The sequence below is a fragment of the Miniopterus natalensis genome, chromosome 4 (assembly GCF_054644295.1).
Source record: "Miniopterus natalensis isolate mMinNat1 chromosome 4, mMinNat1.hap1, whole genome shotgun sequence".
Taxonomy (NCBI): domain Eukaryota; kingdom Metazoa; phylum Chordata; class Mammalia; order Chiroptera; family Miniopteridae; genus Miniopterus; species Miniopterus natalensis.
The window spans coordinates 8,412,760-8,435,489 of NC_142084.1; the positions used below are offsets into that span (position 1 = coordinate 8,412,760).

Genomic DNA, 22,730 nt, shown 5'->3' on the forward strand with positions numbered 1-22,730 from the left:
AAAATATAAATCAAAACTACAATGAGATACCCCTTCACACCCATTAGGATGGCTACTATCTGAAAAACAGAAAACAGTAAGTGTTGGTGAGGATATGGAGAGACTGGAACCCTTGTGCACTGTTGGTGGGAATGTAAAATGGTACAGCTGCTATGGAAAACATGCAGGTTCCTCAAAGAATTAAAAATAGCCCAACCGGTATGGCTCAGTGGTTGAGCATCAGTCTCTGAACCAGGCAATCACTGTTCGATTCCCAGCCAGGGCCCATGCCCAGGTTGTGGGCTCGATCCCCAGTAGGGGACGTGCAGGAGGCAGCCTATCAATGACTCACATCATTGATGTTTCTCTCTCTCTTTCTCTGAAACCAATAAAAACATATTTTTAAAAAATTAAAAATAAAATTACCCTATGACCTAACAATTCTACTTCTTGATACATACCCAAAAGAATTGAAAGTAAGATCTCAAAGAGATATTTGTATACCCATGTTCATAGCAATATTATTCACAATAGCTAAAACATGAAAACAACTGAAGTGTTCATCGATGGATGAATGGATAAGCAAAATGTAATATGTACATATAGTGGAATATTATTTAGCCTTATAAGGGAAGAAAATTCTAACCTTGAGGACATTATGCTCAGTGAAATAAGCCAGTCACAAAACAACAAATACTGTATTATTCCACTTATTTGAGGAAATTATAAAGATGGAAAGTACAATGACAGTTGCCAGGGTCTGGGAAAAGGAGGGAATGGGAATTAGTGTTTATGGGTACAGAGTTTCAGATTTACAAGAGTTAATGGGAATGGATAGTGGTGATGGTTGCAACAATGCAAATGTATTTAATACCACTGAACTGTACACTTAAAAGATGGTAAATTTTATGTTATTTGTATTTTAACACAATAAAGAAAAACTTTTTAATTCAAAAGAGGACAGAAAGAGGAAAAGGGGAATAAAGAACAGATGGAACAAATAGAAAACAAATACCAAGATAATAGAATTAAACATAACCATATCGATAATTATATTAAAGCATATGGTCTAAACACCCTAATTAAAAGCAGAGGTTGCCCAGCCGGGCGTGGCTCAGCGGTTGAGCGTCGACCTAGGATCCAGGCGATCAGGGTTCAATCCCCGGTCGGGGCACATGCCCGGGTTGTGGGCCCGATCCCCAGTTGGGGTGTGCAGGAGGCAGCCGATCAATGACTCTCATCATTGATGTTTCTATCTCTCTCCCTCCCTCTCCTTTCCTCTCTGTGAAATCAATAAAGATATATTAATAAAAAAAAAAAAAAAAAGCAAAGGTTAACAGATTGGATTTTAAAAAGCAAGACCCATACATCCAGCGTGGCTGAGTGGTTGAGCATTGACCTATGGTCCAGATCACAGTTCAATGCCCAGGTTGCAGGCTCGATCCCCAGTAGGGGGCGTGCAGGAGGCAGCTAATCAATGACTCATCCTTGATGTTTCTGTCTCTCTCCCTCTCCCTTCCTCTCTGTGAAATCAGTAAAAATATATTTTTTTAAAATGTTAAAAATTTAAAAACGCAAGACCCAACCATATGTTGCCTACAAGTAATGCACTTCAAATATAAAAATACATATAGGTCAAAAGGATGAAAAATGCTACACCATATTAACATAATTCAAAATAAAGTTGAAATGCCTATATTAATATCAGAGCAAAGCTGTTGTCAGGGGTAAAGTCACTTCTTAATAATAAAATGGTCAATTTAGTAAGAGGATATTGCACCTAAATAGTTACATGCTTAATAACAAAGCTTCAAAATATGAAGTGAAAACTGATAGAACTGCAATGAGAAATAGACTTGCAGTTATAGTCAGAGATTTCAGTACCCCCTGTCAATAATTGAAAGAATCCATAGACAGAAAATCAGTGAGTAAATAAAAGATTTGAACAACATAATCAATTAACTTGACCTAATTGACATTTATAGAACTCACCAGAGAAAATAAAGCATATGTCCTTACAAAGACTTGTACAAGTAAAGAATGTTGTTTCCAGCTGTTTGCGTTAGAACCAAAATCTGGAAAACAATACTAATGTCCCATCGACAGGTAAAAAGATAAATTGCGGTATATTTGTATAGTGAGATACTGCATAGCATAAGAAAGAAATGAACTGTTGATACATGCAACAACATGGATTAATCTCAAGACAGTTATACTGAGAGAAAGAAACCATACACAAAATAGTACATTCCATTTATGTAAATAAATGTAAATATCATTCCATTTATGTAAACTTCTTGAAAATACAAACTATAGTAGCCGAAAGTAAGTTATAGGTAATGGGGTGGAGGGAAGAAGGGAGTAAGAAGAGACACAAAGGCGTTGATGGAATGGTAGATACACTATCTGAATCATAGTGACAGTTCATGGGTCATGTCAAAACATCACATTGTACACCATATATGCAGTTTATTACAAGTCAGTTATACCTCCATGAGGCTGATATTTATTTACATACATACTTATTTATATATATATATAGATAGATATATAGATATCTATGTATCTATCTATATATATATATATACACATACATATATATATGTGTGTAAAACGTCTGGAGGCCCTCTGTACACAGACACATGACAGAGGGGACTCTTTTACATTAAAAGAGATTTAAGAGGCATAGCAACCAAATGCAGTTTAGACTCTGTAACCTGATTCAAACAAGCTAACTATAAAAAGACATTCTGGAGACAACTGGGGGAATTGTAGTAGTCTGAGTATTTGATAAAATTGATTATCATTCATTTTGTTAGATAAGACAGTGGCACCAAATGAAAGCCATTGCCTGTCAAACATAGTGAAGACTTTATGGGTGAAATTATACAAGCTTGTGGATGTGCTTTGAAATGTTGTACAGTAAAGGGAAAATAGATGAAAAATATAGATAAAATATTGACAATTGAAGCTGATTGATGGATGCAAAGAGGTTCATTCAGTTCTTTTCTTTGCATATTTTTAATTACCCCTAAAATTTTTATGTTTTTATGACTTTTTTAATTCTCAGGATAGAATCCAAGGTGTTCCTTCCTTTAGCCCCTACAGCTTAGAATCTGGTTATGTGTCAAGTGACCATCTGTTCCTGTGTGCCTGTTTGCACCTGTTGCCCCAATGTAATTATTAATAGGGCCCTCTGACTCTCGAAGCATTCTCATCTGAACAATAAAATAATGCTCACCCTAGTTATATTGAACTCATTTTCACTTCAACCTGTTTGTCTTTACTAGACTCTTTGTCCAGAATCCCCCTCGTGACCCTTATGCCTTTCCTTATTTAAATCCTGCCTGCTCAGTTTTCCAAGCCTTAGCTCGGGCATCGTTTCCTCAAAGCCTTCCCTGACATGGCTCCTCTGCCCTCCCATCCAGCCTGCATTAGGTTGGCTCCTTTGTGCTGCCAGGCTCCATGGGCATGCGCTGTTACACTGGGCTGTCCCCAATTCAGTTTGCTTTGCAAGGTCAGAGGCACACTCTCTTTTCATCTTTGGGTTCTTGATATCTGGAAGTGCTAGCAATGTCTGGCAAAATGTTGCATAAGTCCAGCCTTAGAGATTCTCTGACTTAACTCTCTTAGATAAATGAGAACAACTCACCCCTGGGAAGGTAAATATATGTTCCTAAGGTGACGGAGCACTGTAGTGGCAGAGACAGAAGTAGAACTCATGACCACATCCCTTCACCCACACTGGGTGATGTGATGAGCTATTTCAAGTAACATTGGAGGTGTCCTTTTACTAAGACGGAGCTTAAACATCTAAGGTGGCCGTCTGTGGAGCAGAATAGGAAAACTGTTCGGAGCTCTGACGTGTACAAGAAGTAGATTTCGATAATACTGTAATATTTCCAATGCTTATTAAATACAAAATGCAGTAGTGATTATGTGACTTGGCTTTTTAACTATATTCCCTTTTGAATTATTCAACCAGAATACTGAATCTATGGGGAAACTGCCAATTTCTCTAATTTTTAATTGCTTTTTTAGATCCTCCTCATACACTGTGACATGGAGAGTGATGTAGGATACTTGGGACTTTATACCTTTAATTATTTTAAAATAAAGAACTGCCAGCCCAGCCAGCGTGGCTCAGTGGTTGAGCATTGACCTAGGATCTAGGAGATCATGGTTCAATTCCCGATCAGGGCACATGCCCGGGGTTGTGGACTCGATCCTCAGTAAGGGGCATGCAGGAGGCAGCCGAGCAGTGACTCTCTTTCCCCCTCTCCCTCTCTCTGAAATCAATAAAAATATTTTTAAAATTAAAATAAAATAAAGAACTGTCCTGGCTAGTGTGGGTCAGTGGTGAGAGTGTCGGCCCAGACACCGAAGGGTCGTGGGTTAGATTCCCAGTCAAGGGCACATACCTTTGTTCCAACCAGCCCTGGTCGGGGTGCATACAGGAGGCAGCCAATCCATGTGTCTCTTTCACATCGATGTGTCTCTTTCTCTCTCTCTCTTTCTCTCCCTCTCTCCCCTCCTCCTCCCTCCCTTCCCCTTTCTTTAAAAAAAATGAAATCAATGGAAAAAATATCCTTAGGTGAGGATTAAATTAATTAATTAAGAAGCATTATTCAGAGATCTTGCACTTAATGTCTGTTTTTCTTTGCAATGTTCATAGCGTCGTCTTGGAGATGCAGCCAAGAAAGCCATCAGCAAATTGACAACCAGAACAGTGAAGAAGGGTGATAAGGTACAGTAATGAAATAACTTTAACACTATTAAAACATTAAAGTAGTTTGCTTTTGATTTAGTGGGAAAGAATACGCCCTAATTTGTGTCATTTGTATTACTTTTCTCCAAGTGCTCTGTAATGCTTCACTTGAAACTGGCTTCTTGAAACCTCCTTTGTGTGCCTGCCATGTGGAGGCCCTCACACAGCTCTCTGCCTTTCCTGGGCTGGGCGTTACATGCTCTTGCGATTACTAGCTTACTGAATGACTTACAGCTACCTTACTTGTGGTATTCAACAGGGTTTTCTTCTGCCAAAACCTAGCATCCTTTCGGGAAGATCTCTAATGGAGTTGTTTATACACTAAGTAGCCAGAAATATGTGTTGTCTTGCTATGCTTTGTTTCTTTTTTTCTTTTTATTGAATTTATTGTAAGGTGACACTGGTTAACAAAATTATACAGGTTTCAGGTACACAATTCTACAACACATCATCTGTACATAGTATTGTATGTTCACCACTCCAAGTCCAGTCTCTGACAATCACAATATATCCCCCCTGTACCTCACTCCACCCCCCTAACCCCTCACCCCCACTCCCAGCATTCACCACACTGTTGTCTGTGTTCATGATTTTTTTCTCTCTTTGCTCGGTCCCTTCACCCTCCCCGACAGCTATCAGCCTTCCCAACAGCTCTCTACTGAGTCTCTCTATTTTGCTTATTAGTTCATTTTGCTCATTAGATTCCACATATGAGTGAAATCGTATGGTACTTGTCTTTCTCTGACTGGCTTATTTCACTTAACATAATGCTCTTCATGTCCATCCATGCTGTCCCAAAGGGTAAGATTTCCTTCTTTTATACAGACAAGTAGTCGTCCATAGTATAAATGTATCACAGCTTTTTTAGCCACTCAGCTACTTATGGACACGAAGGCTACTTCCAAATCTTGGCTATTGTAAATAACGCTACAATGAACATAGGGATGAGTATATTCTTTTGAAATAGTGTTTCGAGTTTCTTTGGGTAAATTCCCAGAAGTAGAATCTCTGGGTCATAAGGCAGTTACATTTCTAATTTTTTGAGGTAACTCCATACTGCTTTCCATGGTGGCTGCATCAATCTGCATTCCCACCAGCAGTGCATGAGGGTTCCTTTTCTCCACATCCTCGCCAACATTTGTTGTTTGTTGGTTTATTGATGATATTCTGACAGGTTATATCTCATTGTGGTTTTAATTTGTATCTCTCTGGTGATTAGTGATATTGAGCATCGTTTCATATGTCTGTTGGCCATCTGTATGTTGTCTTTGGAGAAGTGTCTATTCAGGTCCTTTGCCCATTTTTTAATTGGATTGTTTGGGTTTTTTGGTGTTGAGCTTTATAAGTTCTTTATACATTTTTTTTATATTAACCTTTTATCAGATGTTTTATTGGCAAATATGTTCTCCCATTCAGTGGTTGTCTTTTCATTTTCAAAATGGGTTGGCTTCCTTTGCTGTGCAAAAACTTTGAGTTTGATGTAGTCCCATTTGTTTAATTTTTCTTTTGTTTCCATAGCCCAAAGAGATAGATCAGAAAAAATATTGCTACAAGAAATGTCTGAGATTTTACTGCCTATTTTCTTCTAGGATTTTTATAGTTTTGAGTCTGACATTTAAGTCTTTAAAACATTTTGAGTTTATTCTTGTCTGTGGTGTAAGAAGGCCTAGTTTCATTTTTTCCACATAATCTGTCCAGTTTTCCCAGCGCCACTTATTGAATAGACTATCTTTAGTCCATTGTATGTTTTTGCCTCCTTTGTCAAATATTAATCAACTATAAAGGTGTGGATTTACTTCTGGGCTCTCTATTCTGTTCCATTGATCTCTATGTTTCTATGCCAGTACCATGCTGTTTTTGGTGACTGTGGCCTTGTAGTATAGCTTGATATCAAATAGCATGATTCCTCCAACTTTGTTCTTCTTTCTCAAGATTTCTGTGGCTCTTTGGGGTCTTCTGTGGTTCCACAAAAATGTTTGGGATATTTGTTCTATTTCTATGAAGTAAGCCATTGGTATCCTGAAGGAATTGAGTTGAATCTATAGATTGCTTTGGTAGTATGGACATTTTAATGCTGTTAATTCTTCCTGTCCAAGAACATGGTATATGCTTACACTTATTTGTATCTTTTTCAATTTCTTCAGTGTCTTATAATTGTCCAGGTATAGGTCTTTTACATCCTTGGTTAAATTTATTCCTAGGTATTTTATTCTTTTTGAAACAATTGTGAATGGGGTTGTTTTCTTAGTTTTCCTTTCTGATAGTTCATTATTGGTATATAAAAATGCAACTGATTTCTAGATATTTATTTTGTATCCTGCTACTTTACTGAATTCATTTGTCAGTTCTAGTAATATTTTGGTGGAATCTTTAGGATTCTCTATATACAGTACTTCCTTTCTAATTTGGCTGCCTTTTCTTTCTTCTTGCCTGATTGCTGTGGGTAGGACCTCCAGTACTATGTTGAAAAAGAGCAGTGAAAGTGGACATCCCTGTCTTGTTCCCAATCTTAAGGGAAATGCTTGTAGTTTTTGCCCATTGAATGTGATGCTGGCTGTGGGTCTGTCATATATGGCATTTATTACACTGAGGTATGTTCCCTCTATTCCCACTTTGCTGAGAGTTTTTGTTATAAATGGGTGCTGGATTTTATCAAATGCTTTTTCTGCATCTATTGATATGATCGTGTGATTTTTATCCTTCATTCTGTTTATGTGATGTGTCACATTTATTGATTTGTGGATATTGTATCAACCTTGCATGCTCAAAATAAATCCCACTCGATCATGGTGTATGATCTTTTTAATGTATCGCTAGAGCCAGTTTGCTAATATTTTTGTTGAGGATTTTAGCATCTATGTTCATCAGGGATATTGACCTTTAATTTTCTTTCTTTGTAGTGTCTTTATCTGGTTTTTTAATTGGGATAATGCTGGCCTCATAAAATGAGCTTGGGAGTCTTCCCTGCTCTTGAATTTTTTAGAATAGTTTGAGGAAGATTTGGTGTTAATTTGGTAAAATTTACCTGTGAAGCCATCTGGTCCAGGGCTTTTGTTTGTTAGGAGGTGTTTTTTTTTACTGCTTCAGTTCCATTAGTTGTAATCTGTCTATTCAGATTCTCTGATACTTCCTGATTCAGTTTTGGAAGATTGTATGGTGCTAGCTATTTATCCATTTCATCTAGATTGTCCAATTTGTCAGCATATAGTTGTTTATAATATTTTCTTACTATCCTTTGGTATTTCTTTGGTGCAGTTTCTTCTCTCATTTCTGATTTTATTTATTTGAGTCCTCTCTTTTTCTTGATGAGTATAGTTAAAGATTTGTCAACCTTGTTTATCTTTTCAAACAACAAACTCTTTGTTTCATTAATCTCTTGTATTGTTGCTTTTAGACTCTTTTGTTTATTTCTGCTCTAATCTTTATTATTTCCTTTCTTCTACTAATGTGGGGCTTTATTTGTTGTCCTTTTTCAAGTTCCTTTAAGTGTAAAGTTAGATTGTTTGAGATTTTTCTTGTTTCTTTTTTTTTTTTTTTTTTTTTTAATATTTGTGTTGATTTTAGAGAAAGAAGAAGGGAGAGGGAGAGAGAGAAACATTGATGAGAGAGAAACATCCATCAGCTGCCTCCTGCACACTCCCTACTGGGGAATGAGCCCACAACCCGGGCATGTGCCCTAACCCCAGGAATAAATCCGGCACAGGATGTGCACAGGATGACACTCAACCAACTGAGCCACACCAGCCAGGGCAAGATTTTTCTTGTTTCTTGAGATAGGTAATACTATAGATTTCCCTCTTAGGACTGTTTTTCTTCTGTCCCACAGATTTTGGGTTTTTGTGCTCTCATTTTTATTTGTTTCGAGGTATCTTTTTATTTCTTTCTTGATCTCATTGCTAGTTTAGTTCACTGTTTAGTAACATGTTATTTAGCCTCCATGTCTTTGTATGTTTTTCAGTTTTTTTCTTGTGATTAATTTCTAGTTTCATACCATTATGGGCAGAAAAGGTTCTTGTTTTGTGTTCTAACATGTGTTCTAGAAAGTGTTCCATGTGCACTTGAAACGAATGTATATTCTGCTGCTGCTTTGGGGTGAAATGCTCTATAAGTATGCATTGAATCCATATAATCCACATGAGTGCTTCATTTAAGGCCACCGTTTCCTTCTTGATTTTCTGTCCTGAAGATTTATCTATTGATGTCAGTAGGGTGTTAAAATCCCCTACTATAACTGTCTGGCTGTTGATCTCTTATGGCCATCAATATTTGTTTTATATATTTAAGTGCTCCTATTTTGGGTGCATAAATGTTTATAAGGGTTATATCCTTTTGTTGAATTGCTCCCACTGTCATTATGTAGTTTCCTCTTTGTCTCTTAGCATAGCCTTTGTTTTAAAGTCTGTTTTGTCAGATATAAATGTTGTTACTCCAGCTTTTCCCCTTCAATTTGCATGAAAAATCCTTTTCCATCCCTTCACTTTTAGTCTGTGTGAGTCTTTTGTTCTGAGGTGGGTCTCTTGTAGACAGCATATATATGGGTCCTGTTTTCTTATCCATTCAGCTACCCTATGTATTTTGTTTGGAGCATTTAAGCCATGTACATTTAAAGTGATTATTGATAGATATGTATTTTTTGCCATTTTATTCTTTTAACTCTGTTCTGTGTGTCTCTTCTCTTTCTTAAAGCAGGCTCTTAACATTTCTTGTAATCTGGCTTAGTGGTAACAAATTCCTTAGCTTTTTATTATCTGGGAAGTTCTTTATTATTTCTCCTTCAATTTCAAGTGATAGCCTTGCTGGGTAAAGCAGTCTTGGTTATAGGTTCTTACTTTTCATTACTTTGAATATTTCCTGCCACCCCCTTCTGGCCTGAAATGTTTCTTTTGAGAAATCAGCTGACAGTCTTATGGGAGCTAGCTTGTTGGTAACTAAATGTCTTTCTCTTGCTGCTTTTTTGCTATGCTTTCTCAGACTTTGCCACCTCTCCTTTGTGTTTTATTTCTTTACCAATTAAATGGGAAACTAGAGATCCAGATTGCAAGGGAGTCTTGGTTAACATGGGCTTTAGCATGGGCTAAGCAGTTGGCAAGAAGGGCACAGTGCTCAGGGTTGGGCCTGATGGCACAGGAGGACTGGATCGGAGAGGCAGTAACAGAGGCTGTGGCTGAGACTGCTCACCACAATTCCCCAGTCAGAGCTCAAGTTATGCTAGAGCCCTGCTTCTGCTCTGTGAGGACAAAACAGCAACTTAAAATTAGACCCTATATATTCCATATAGTCAAAGTTACCTAGAATGAAAAAAATTGCATCTCTGGAAGCATAAAACAAAATCATCTTCTGCCCCACACCCAACTCTAATGATTTAACAAAGCTCTGCAAGGATCATTTCAGCTGATTGTCCAGCCTCTGTTTTGCCACTGTATTGCCTTGGCTCACTTTTATTCCCACTGCTTTAACACCACCACGTTCGATTTTTCACGACACAGCTCCTGAAGGTGGAGACATTGTAGGTAAACTTTACTGTACACTCAAGGGAGAAAAAAGTAAAAACACTTCCAGAAAATATAAGCAGCATCACAATAGTGTGGTAAGTGTAACTGAGCAGCAGTCACAGTTACCACTTTTGGTCTGGTGGTCTTCACTGCCACGTTAATTTCACCCTGTTTTGTTTCTCAGGCTAGCACAAAGCAATCTTTCCTAATTAAAATCAACACCTCTTCTCAGTGTCTGTCTTCTAGACCTGCCAAGAGTTGACCTGTTGAGTTTCATTCCAAGTGGCAGTGACACTACAGATAGTGTCACCTCTCCTGGCTTAGGTTCCTGTAGATGCTGTGTTTAATTACAATTCAGGGAAACCCATCCCCACACCAGAGAAGAAAGGACATCAGTACTTTGGATGACCAAACAACTGGCTGAATCTTCCTGAATCTTGATAAAGATCCAGTATCAAGTTGAGCCCATGCATTCTCTACCCCAAATCTGCAAGCACAGTTGGGGCAGACTGCCAGATAGCAGTCTTCTGGGGGCTCGTCATCTTTTCTGCCTGTGCTTAGCAACATGCGACTCCTGGTGAGCACCCAGATGTGGAGGTGTGCAGTGACGCCTAGACCAGAATAGTGATGCAGCAAGAGTGGGGAAGAGGAGAGGAACATTGTCCAGGGTGACAACTCATTGAATCTTAAAAAAAATTAGAATTCGGGGTTGGGTAGAGGAGGCGATAGAGGGGATACATGGTGATGGACGGAGACTTAAATTGGGGTGGTGAACACAATACAATGTACAGATGATGTGTTGTGGGCGGGAAATTAGAATTCTGACTTCTAAGATGTTACACAAACAGAATTAGTATTAATCATTACAGCATTAATGTAAAGATAAAACAGATTGGTTTAGATATAATTTGGGTTGATATATGATATAGTTAAGCAAATGGAAACATACTAAATTTTTTTTATAACCTTTCACTTTATAATCACTTATCTCCTGTAGTTGCCACAGGAAAGTTCTTGTCTGAATTGTTTTTCCACTGTTCATGCAGTTTTAGCTTTAGCATGTGACTTTGTTCCTATGCTTTGCCTTTCAGGAAACAGACCCAGACTTTGATCACTGTGCTGTCTGCATAGAGAGCTATAAGCAGAATGATGTTGTCCGGATTCTCCCCTGCAAGTATGTCAACTTTCTTGGTTTAAAAAAAAACACTAGTAGTGTGGTTTGTATGCCTGCCTCTCAGAGTCGGGATGCCTACTGCTTTTCAGAGCCACCTTAGCCAGGGCTTTTCCAGCAGGCCGAGGCCCGGCTACATACTGCACGTAGTGGGGGCTGCAGTTAGTGGTGAGCTGTGCTCCCCCAGGCAGCACAAACCTTTCTCTAGTTATGAGAAACACAGGGGCACAACCTCTGGCCACTTCCATAGTCTAAAAAGCATTAAGGTCAAAAATAGTTAATTCTGTGACTTATGTGGGTTTCAAAACTAGCCACCGTTCCTCTCGTCCTTGAATCAGAACACGTCCCTAGGCCCTCCAATAAAGCCTCAGCAGTGCTCATGTGGTCAGGGTGCCAGAACTCGAGGGACTTGGGTTGTCCTTTCCTGAACCTGGCTCATGCAGAGTGGGAGGGTGCATGAGTGTTGTGCGCTGCCTCCAGGTCAGGCACTCTGCTCTGTGCAGTTCATTTCCTCTCTCCTGTAGGAGGGTCAGTGTTTTCTCCCCATGTACACTGAAGGGTTGTGAAGCCAACAGTTCATGCCAAGGCCACACTGTTCAGAAATGGCAGAGCTGACACAGAGGTCTGCTTTTTACACAGGGCCCATACCTCCCTCCAGAAGGAGGGTGCTCACCTGCACTCAGTGCCCTAAAAAGAGCACGTTTTCTGTATTAGCATGTCAGGTCCTACCATGGTGCTATCCCATGCTAGGGAATGTGAAACATTAAGATACACAGTTCCAAGTATTGATGGAAATATAAGAAAGCACCATTGGAGAAGCCTAAAATCAAAGATCTTTCCTCTTCCCTTGCTTTACAACACATCACACAACTCCAAGCCTCTAATAAAGCAGGACGTGAATGAATAAAATAATCAGTAGCAGTTGTCTCCATGAGCTACTATTATTTTACTTATTCCCAAAGTGATCTATTTTGAGCCTAGAAAGATCGGTGTTTTAAAAAGTTATGGAATTTAATAACTAGTTTACATATGAAGGTAAATCTATAAAATTAAATGTAAGCTGTCCTATAGAAAATTAAGTTATGCATTACCAGTTTTTTCCATGTAGTCATTTACAGTCTAAAGCATGAATCGAAAGGAAATACACATACAAATACAAGTCAGGGAAAGGTTGGCAGGATACATCACAAAGCAGGGTCATCAGTTACCTGCTTTTATTTTTTGTTCTTTTTTGGTTAATCCTCACCTGAGGATATTTTTTCCATTAATTTTTTTTTTTTTTTAAGAGAGTGGAAGGGATGGAGGGATGGGGGGAGAAAGAAACAGATGTGATAGAGATACATCAATTGGTTGCCTACACATGCATCCTGACCCAGGCCAGGGATTGAATTTGCAACCCAGGTACATGCCCTTGACCAGGAATAGAACCCACAACCCTTCAGATTGTGGCAGGCTGCTGCTCAGTGGCAGGCTGCTGCTCTAACCACTGAGCAACACCCGCCAGGGCTGTGATCTGCTTTTGAGTATCAGGATTTGGGCAAACTTAACAGCATTTCTTTACATCCATAGTTATGGCACCACTCACTCCTGCCCTGCCTGTGTGTCAAAGATCCCCTTTTGCTTTGGAGCAGGTTGGTGTCTGTTACACTTACCTCTTAAGTCTCAGTAAGTTGTAGCTTTCTCTAAACTATATTGCACACCCTGCTCAGCAAAACATCACCTCACTGAAATGGTAACAGCAGCATGATTCTGGGGTATAATAAAAATTAACTTTGTGCATTGAGCAACATGCTGTGGGACCAAGTTGACAGCTGCTGACCTGAAATAAGGTTTCTCGGCCTGGGCACTGTTGACATTTGAGACCAGACCATTCTTTGTTGGCTGGGGGTGGGGGGCTGTTTTGTGGACTGCAGGGTATTTAGCAGGATCCTTGGCTCTAGCCAGTAGATGCCAGTAGCAGCCCCCTCACACACACAACTGTAACAATTCCAGCTGTCTCCATTGGAGAACCACTGGCCCAGAGGATGGCTCCACACAAGTACTCATCTTTACTCCAAGTCTTCTCCGAGCCTCTTCTTTCCAATAGATTTCTCTTAAAATTAACTCTTGCCTTGTGCTGCTATTACTGTGTTGCCTCTGCCTGGGTACCCTGTCCTTCTTCTTGGGTCTGTTGGTCTCTGACACCAAGTAGAGGTGTGACTCCACTGCTTCTTCCTTTCACTGTTGCTGCCACTCTGGTTCCTCTGCCTCCCGGGGTGCTGAGCCCTTCTCTTTCCCTGGTTGCCTCTCCCTGGTCCTCACGGCAGCGTTCCCAGTTGTATTTGTTCTCCTTAAACACCTTCACTCATTCCTTGTTCCTCATGTCAGCAGATACCTTCACCATCAGCCTTGAAGAGAAAGCAGTGGCTCTTAGACAGCTGAAACTGCTTCCTGGCCCGAGCCTCCGCGCGCCTGCTTCCACACCCACCGTGGCAGCCTTCCCCATCCTCTTCTCTGACAGGCTCTTTGTGCCAGCCCTTCCCTTCCCCAGGGACCTGCTCTTTGCTCCCACCAGTTTTATTCCTTCTGTCTGCTCATCAGCGTTCAGGCCTTTGCTACTCCAGTTCTCAAACCCATCTTCAGACACCACCCTACAGCTTCTTCCTTCACAGCCAGACTGGAAGGGGTCTGCGTTCACTGTCCCCCCTTCTCCCGAGTATGGGGAGAAGAAAAGCCCAGGTGCTTTAGTGCCTGTCTGTCTGTCTCTAATTTTAACAAGCCTGTCTGGAGCCTGAACTGACTGGGGCCTAAATGCTGCTCTCTCCTGGATTGCTGGCTCTCGTTGCATGGCCTTTACTTTCCATCTCTGTCACATCAATGTGCTGTGGACAGATGGTAGCTGGCGTTGCTGTTGGCCCCCCGCTTGTGTCAGTTGATCATCCTTTGTATGTTAGCCAGCACACCTTAGGAATGGCAGATCTCACCTTCAGCCTCTTTATTTAAAGGTCATCCACACATCTTTTATTAGATAAAAATACTTTTCATAAGCATCGTGGATAAACATGTATCTAAGATGCCACTTTAAGAACTAAAATGGGTCAGTCATGGCTGCTGGCTGACGTGTCACTGTGCTGCCCCACCTCGGAGGGAGGGCCTCTTCAAAACAGTATCTGCTGCCAGTCCCAGCTAGGGGAAACAGTGCTTGTCTCTGACCTTGAATAATCCTGGATCCTTTTATATTTGCCAGGTTCTTGTACGGCACCAAGAGGCTGCAGAGCTGTGAAAACAAGTCACCTTCACTGTAGACTCCTCACCCCACCCCAGCGTTGTTCTGCTCACTAGTTAGTAGTGTGTGGGAAGTAGGAAAGGGGAAGCACTGTATCTCAGTATTATTGGGTTTGTTCCTTTTATGTGCCATACGTGTCACATTCTGTATCCCAAAGTGTTTCTCATAGGAATAAAGGACTTTGTTGAAGCTCTGATCTGCTTGTCCTTTTGACATTTCATGTCCTGACCACCCCCTGCTTTCCATCCCAGTAGCCATTCAGCCCTAGGTATGTAGGGCCCTTTTCTGCTTCTGTGTGTATTTTTATTGTTTTGTTGACTCTTTTATAACAGTGGAAAGGGGCTTCTTTGCAAGACCTGACTGGCCCCAGGTGTTGCCCTTTCAGGTGTCTGGATGCCAGGCATGCTCAAGTGCTCTGGCCATTTATCGGGATATCGTGTGAAACGGGAATGTTACTTTGCCTGAGTGTATGTTTAATAATGCCTTTCATTTGCACGTCCTTGGTGCTGTTCTAAGTATGCCCTGTGTACACTTCACCTGCTGCTTCAGACAGCCTCCCAGCACTCCCCACCCCCACCCCAGCTGCCAGAGGAAACAGCTGGGAGTCAGAAGGCCCCAGGGCTCTGCCCAGGAGGGAGGGCGTGGCGCGCCGAGCCTGGAGATGTAGGAGCTAGAGGCTGGGAGAGAGGCTGATGAAGAGAAGAAACGGTGCAGGGCGCTCACTCGCCAAGACCCCTCAGTGACCGGGCCAGTGATGGGCTGTGTCAGAAGGGCCAGCGGGGGAAGAGGAAAGTCACTGGGGCTGTTTTCAGAAGAGGGTTGTGCTGTGGGGTCAGACTGGCAGGCTGCGGGCCGGGGAAGGGCAGGGAGAGACAGCGAGCTGACGGGTGGGGATGGGGGCTAGGAAAGCCACTGGTGGGCAGGCAGGCAGACGGAAAAGGCTGGGGATTGTTTTTTTAAGAAAACATTTCTTCTGGATTTTGAGTTACCTAAGGAAGGGAGGCATTCTCAGTTTGTCCCTTGGGAACCAGTCAATCTTCGCTGTCCTTCATTAGGGTGCCCCATAGCAGGGACCCAGCACTTTTTATTAAACACCCCCAATACGAGAGAAATCTATAACTCAGGTTTAAAGGGAGAGATGAGCAGAGAACACTCAACTCTTGCAACTGTAAAAATTAAATATGGGAGTATGCCACTTTGTCCTTCCTGAGTAACCAGGAATAGAAAAGGCAGGTTTTAGAAAGAGGAAAGCAGAAATGCTGGCAAGAGTGGAAGGGCAAGAGCCAAACCATTGTTGATACCCAGGCCACTGCCGCTTGTTTAAACTGAGGTCTCCACAAACATCTGCTCAAAGTCAGCTGCCCCACCCACCCTTGGACCAAAGTGGCCCATCAGAGGTCATCTGTCACCCGGCCAAATTCCACTGTCCACCCTACATGGAACTGGCCTAGAGCACCTTCCCAGCTACCCACCCCCACCCAACGCTAACCAAACCCTCAGCGTCCATGGTCCTCCCAAAAACCTGTGCCAGATATTAGGCAGATGCGCCCTTGTAGGAGGAGGATCTGTCATTTATGTCAAACCAAAGGGGTCTATATTCCCAAAAAGGATTGAAAGCCTAGTTCTGGTCTTTGTTAGGCTACAGCCAGCTGGGCACAGTTGACAGCTACAGGGTAGTCCCAACTGAGCAGACCCTCGGCAGTCCCCCGCGGCAAGGAGCCTTCACCTCCCTCTGGGAGCGCTCAGACCAGGGTATGAGGAACAAGCGGACGTGCCGATGCCTTAAATACCACATGTACAGGGTGACCCAAAAATGTATATGCACTGAATTATTATTAATTTCAATGGGTGAAATCTAAAAAGAAAGAAACATTGGAATTAATAGTTATTCAAAGTGTATATACATTTTTGGGGGGACACCTTATATTTATGTCTCAACTGCTGTTTGGTGACTTCCATCTCTTAAGTAAAAACCTTCAGATTTAAATAAAAACATTCAGGGACCATTGGGTTCTTGTTCAGTGCATTCTCTGCACATTTCAGATTAGCTTGATAAATTCAGTCTTCGAGATCTTTATTCTTATCCCAAATAAATGGATGCAAGGCCACCGAATGGGTGGTAGGTAGGTGAGTGTTTATTGTTCAGCTTCAGGCTGAAGCTGTCAGCACAAACATTTGTTTCAAATCCCAATTGAAGCAGTGTTTTTTATAGCTTGCTCTTTTAAAATGAAAACCGCATTTTTAAACAGCTGTATATAAGTTTATAAGATAGATATAAATTAACAAAGTTTTAAAGACATACCATGGTTCAATTTGGTATCTTTCTCAAAATTTCTTTCATCTTATCCCAAAACTCAAATTCCAGTTCCTCCAAAGGCACCTGGAATGTCTTGGTGGCTGCCCTCTTCCCAGTGTGGCCAGGACTCTGGCTCCCCCATGCCTTCCTCTCAGCCGCTCCGAGCTGCAGGGAGGGGTACTTGAGCTGAGTAGTGTTTGCTACCGCTTTCTCAATGCCTTCTCTCCCAGAGGGCACAAGCTCCTTTTCTAGGAATGCAAAACCCTCCATGGCTGATTTATTTCCAATCACAAGGTTGGGACTTTCTACTCTTCTGAGTGAAAGAGAGAATCACCTCTCAACAACCTCTCTCTCCCTTTCACCTTTCAGCTGAAAACTGCTAGCTAAGTGTTATCTGATTCTGAAATACTGTTCATTCCTAAAAATAGTCCCAACTGCCCTGTAACTTATACAGACATTTAGCATAAGGTTGCTTAGAAATCTTTTTAAGTAATGTTTTAAATGGCATTTAAACAGTTCCATGAAACAATTATACAGAGAACTCTTTTTGATGTTTAATATATTTTTGAAATTCTCCTTTCCTGCTTTAACCATTATAGAAAACAACTAATTTATCAGATGTAATTCATTGTCTTCATTATTAATTAACTTTCTAAGTTTCCTCAAATCTTTTTTGGAATTTGGTGGAATAAAAAGACGAAACAGCCAAATACAACTTAATCAGTTCTCATTATACAATCTTATCAATATATAGGATTGGGTTCAGGCGGTTTTCTGTCAGTGATATGTTAATACAATTTCTTTACACTTTGACCTAATAGTGTTTCAGTATATCATTTCTGATACAGTTCTCCATTTTCTTTTATAGGCATGTTTTCCACAAATCCTGCGTGGATCCCTGGCTTAGTGAACATTGTACCTGTCCTATGTGCAAACTTAATATTTTGAAGGCCCTGGGAATTGTGGTATGTTGCCCATTTTGTGAAGTCTGATCTCTAAGTGTCAGAACAGCACAAGTGGGTGGCTACTTCTCAGGAGAGGACACTGGCTTTCTTTGCCCATACCTGGTTAGTCCAACAGGGCCCTTCTTCCAGCCCATCTCAGGAAACTCCCGGAAGGGAAGGGGAAGAACTGCGCTGGTCCACCAGGATGCCTCCCTCTGTCGGGTGGTGGTGGGTGAGTGGTGGAGAACTAAAAAAGGAATAGAATACAGACTTTTGACTCCATTCCAGTAGCAGTTTTTCCTGTGTTCAGCATAATATAAAACTATGTCATCACTTACGTTTCTCCCTCTTGAATTTGGCTTTACTCTTCTGGGCGTTGGTAAGTGGTAAGCGGTGAGGTGGGTGATGGCAGCCCTGGGCGAGCCTTAACCCCGGCAGTGGCTTTGGTCGGGGCACAGAACACTTCAGCTGTGGCAGGCGAGTCAGCACTGACTAGCCGAGGGCCTCAGAGACTTCCTACAGTTAGCGCTCCTTTATTAAGATAAGTACATATCCAGGATTACTGCTTTTTAGACAAAAAGCCTTTCTAGTCTCAAAAAAGAATGAATGAATAATCTCCTTATGGAACAAAAAGTTTAGTTTGACCCAGCAGATGAATTCTTCATTTTAGCTTGGCAACCCAGAGAAGACCTAAGTGTTCCTGTTTGAAATATGCTCTCAGATGACAGTTCAGGTGCAGTCCTAAAATGGACATTCCTGCCCATTTACCCTTTGTCTTCAGAGGTCGCTGACGTTGCAGTTGAACAGGGTTTCCCCACCTCAGCACTGGACACTGCGGACTGCCTGGCAGCGTCCCGGCCTCTGCTAAATACCAGTAGCATGACTACCTGGTCACACAATAAAAATGTCTCCAGACATTGCCAGATGTCCCTTGGGAAACAAAGTCGCCCCCGTTTGTGAGGTTTAACTTAGAGCTGCTGCAATGTGTCTGACATGTAGTAGACACTTTGGAAAATACTAACGTAGCCGCTTTTGTTCCTCCAGCATTCTTGGTGGTTTTGTTTTTTAAATCCTATTCTTTGAACTGCTAATACTTTTTCCTACCGTTTTTAATGAAAATCCTTCTAAAATGTATTACAAGCTACTATGGTTCCTTATATATAAAAAAATAATAATAATCCTAACTAATGGAGTATCATTATAAGCACCAGTTATTACACTGTGCTGTAATTTTTTGTTAATTGGGCTTTGGGGTGATCTGGAACGCAATTATTTTGCCTAGGAAGCCATTTGTGTTGGGTTTGGTTGGCTGTCACTTCTCAGTATATGAGCTTCTCTCAGCCACCGTTCCCAGTTCTGCTTCTAATATGCTATCTGTTCTCAGCTAAAAGAATGAAGGTTGCTAGGGAAACCAGATAGCCATATTGTTAAATCAGAAGACTTGCACATCCACTTTCAGTGAGTAAGCTTTGGCTCCAAGGCAGCTCTATAGCTGTCCTTCAGGATTAGATGCTTAGATTTTGAAACAGTTTTCTTAGAGTTCAAAAGTCTTTTCAGCGTTATCTGCTCTTGGTTTTAAGCTTTATTTGTGTTTAAAGGGGGAAGATATTTAAAAACTGACGGCTAGATAAGTGGGGCATTACAGAGAAGTTACTAGGATGAAAGGGGTGTTGCATGTCACCTGCTGTCCTTGAGCATTGAGCCAAAGTTACACTTGACTGTTTGTCAGCTTTATACTACTGACCTGCTTGGCCTGAGCCACCGCCACAAGGTTATCATTTCTTTAAAAAAATGAAGTACCCAATTTTCTCAGTTCTGCAGTGGATTTTGGTTTTCCTTTGTACCATTTTGGGTAGGAAATCACCCGTTTCTTTTAAAGAAAACCTCTTGGGTGAGAGTGGAAAGGGTAGATGGGGAGACAAATGAGAGGAAATCACATGGAAAAAATCTTGAGGTCTTTTCAACACGGTGTCAAACCTTTAGAAATTGTTACTCTTACAAGTACTTTTAATCTGGGAATATTTTGCAGCCAAATTTGCCATGCGCTGATAACGTAGCATTTGATATGGAAAGGCTTACCAGAACCCAAGCAGTTAACCGAAGACCAGCCCTGGGTGACCTCGCCAGTGACAACTCCCTTGGCCTTGAGCCACTTCGAACTTCCGGGATCTCACCGCTTCCTCAGGACGGAGAGCTCACCCCTAGGACTGGAGAGATCAACATTGCAGTAACAAGTAAGTGGGCCCTGTGCCCAGGTGAATGGCAGGTTTGCTGCTGCTATTTGGCGTTGTTGACAATTCCAGAGGAGAGTTGAGGCAGTCACGGGGGCAGAGACAGTCTACAACCGAAAAAGTAATGGGTACTTTGGTTAAAACAGCTACTGGGGATAAGGAAACTTGCTTTATAATAGGGAGTTTGTGTATTTGTGTGGGATTAATAGGAGTAGCTGCCCAGACCAGCACTTGTTCAGAGGTTTGTCTCCGTAGCTGTTTACAAACATGTTTTGAAATGATTGTGATGCAGATGGCATTTTAAAAGGTCATGTTGGGATGTGAGGAAAGGCAGCAGCAGCAACGGGCGGAGGAGGGTGGGGGCTGTGAGCACCAGTGCTCTCTGGTTCCCAGGCTGCGCAAACTAATCTGGAATCTGAACCTAAAAATCCACAGCTTAGGAACAGCTGAGATGGGCCTGTTGCAGCTCACTGTATTTCACGCTTTTATGAGGGTTGGTGTTAAGCACTTACCTCTTTGGTATAATTGTACACAAGGTGGGAGAAAAGCCAAAGGGAAATCTGCCTTAAGTGCTCTTGGGCTAGTTGTGAATGTCATCATTGCTGAATCATTGAGAGAAGCGCTCGGAGTGTTTTGATGGCCAGACCTAAGAACTTGTGAGTGGCTGGCAGGTGTGCATGTGGCCTTGTGTTCATTCACCTGTAACCAGTCAACTGTTTTCTTCATTTCCATTCTTTCTTTGTTATTTTCATCTAACAACACTTCACCCCATCTCATCACCACTCTGGTGCTGCCTTTTCCAGTATGTGCCGTTGCTTGCCTCTAGCCTCAAGCCCTAACCCTCATGAGACTCTGCTTAACTCAGAGTCGGTACAGTGGTCAAGCCGTTAAGAAAAATGTTTCCCTTGACATAGTAAGACTCACGTGGTCTGTTCAGTTAATGTAGATATGTTTCTCAACAGCCGAAAATTAATAGAAAATGATTTCCCAGGTTTTATTCTATCATTTGTCTAAACTCAAGGAGACTTCATTCAGTTATAAAATAAGTAAAACTAGTCTTTCATATGGTTTGATTCATTTCCGACCATTTCCCAATGATTTGTTTAACAGCACTTCATATTTTTCTGCTTTGGCATTTAGGTTTTATGCTCTAGATTTTTTAAATTGGTCAAATAGAAAGGAGATGAAAGTAGTTTGTTTGTTGAGTTTTTATAAGCCCTTCATTGATCAACATTTATTGAGCACCTACTACAACATTAAGTACTGATTCAGTTATATTTGATGTAGGAATATCCTTTCAAAGTCTTCTATTTTGACAATAAAAAATACTTCATTAATCAAGTTACTCACCTTTAGCAGAATTTATGCATGTTAGTAAATAAAATTTATGTGGTTAAGTTACACCTAAGCTGCCTCTATTTTCCCTCAAAACTCTGTAGTTCCATAGCAACTACAGTGCGTTCAGCCAGCATCCACTGTGTGCACGGCACTGTGCTAAATACACACTGGGAGAACAGAGATGATCGAGACCCCAGCTGCGGTGGATCTTTGCTAAAATATCTGTGAGCCCATTTGGTATTGTTATGATGGTGTTTACTTCCTTTGATTACTAGTTTTTATCACTGAAATTCCATGCATATATGGATGGTACATTCAGAATTCAGAAGCATAGACATAATTGAAGTTCTAAAAGTTAGTCTGTTTATCATGTATAAAAGTCTAAGTTGAAAAAAATTAAGGATAACCAATCATCTCTTAATTTTTTAAATGCCAGTATACGTATTTCCTAACTTAAAATATATGTGGGTAGAATGGTGGATTTTGTATGGGTTTTTTTTTGTTTTTTTATGTTTTTATTGATTTCAGAGAGAGGAAGGGAAAGGGAGAGAAAGAGAGAATCATCAGTCGGCTGCCTCCTGCACGCCCACCCCCTATTAGGGATCAAACCTGCAACCTAAGCATGTGCTCTGACCAGGAATCGAACCATGACCTCTTGGTTAATAGGTTGATGCTTGACCACTGAGCCACACCAGCCAGGCTGTGTGGGTCCTTGAATGTTTATTTTGACTTAAAGAAAAGCCATATAAATTCATTCTAATGAGGAATCTATAATCCAAGGAGCATTGCCTGCACTGTTATTTTAAAAGAACAACTTTGCTAAGTCTTTTAATAATACAAACCAAGGTGGGCAGAGAATTAAAGATCACCACTTTTAAAATCCAATTTTTCTAGAAAAATTTCTAAGTGTACACTGTTTTGCATAGTTGTAGGATTCACGAAAGCCAGATTGAGAAACACCCATGTTACAACATAGCCTTTGCATATAAACAGCTGTTATTTCAAGCAGTGAATCTCTTCTCTCGGCCTCATTGCAGGTAATATAGGGAGTTCTACTGTGCAACACTTTGTTAAGCCAGACCTAGTTAGTGTACACTCTAGGAAACATCTTAGTGTTCAGACTTTTAAAAAGGATATCAAATTCGTTCTCAGGTTATTTTCTAGCTTCTCAGTAAACATTGTTTTTGGAATGTTACAATACAGACTTTGAAAAGTTAAGGGAAAATATAAACTGACCTCCTGGTTC

At 41.0% G+C, this 22,730-nt stretch overlaps 1 protein-coding gene across 4 annotated transcripts in view; it reads left to right on the forward strand.

The window, feature by feature from the left end:
• RNF130 (ring finger protein 130) overlaps nucleotides 1–22,730 on the forward strand; it is a 101,773-nt gene that overhangs the window by 58,538 nt on the left and 20,505 nt on the right. For all 4 annotated transcript variants that reach the window (XM_087816251.1, XM_087816249.1, XM_087816250.1 and 1 more), the window contains exons 4-7: nucleotides 4,655–4,726; nucleotides 11,331–11,413; nucleotides 17,840–17,936; nucleotides 19,945–20,149. In XM_087816251.1, the coding sequence (XP_087672377.1) occupies nucleotides 4,655–4,726; nucleotides 11,331–11,413; nucleotides 17,840–17,936; nucleotides 19,945–20,149 (457 nt within the window). The remainder of the gene's footprint in view (nucleotides 1–4,654; nucleotides 4,727–11,330; nucleotides 11,414–17,839; nucleotides 17,937–19,944; nucleotides 20,150–22,730) is intronic.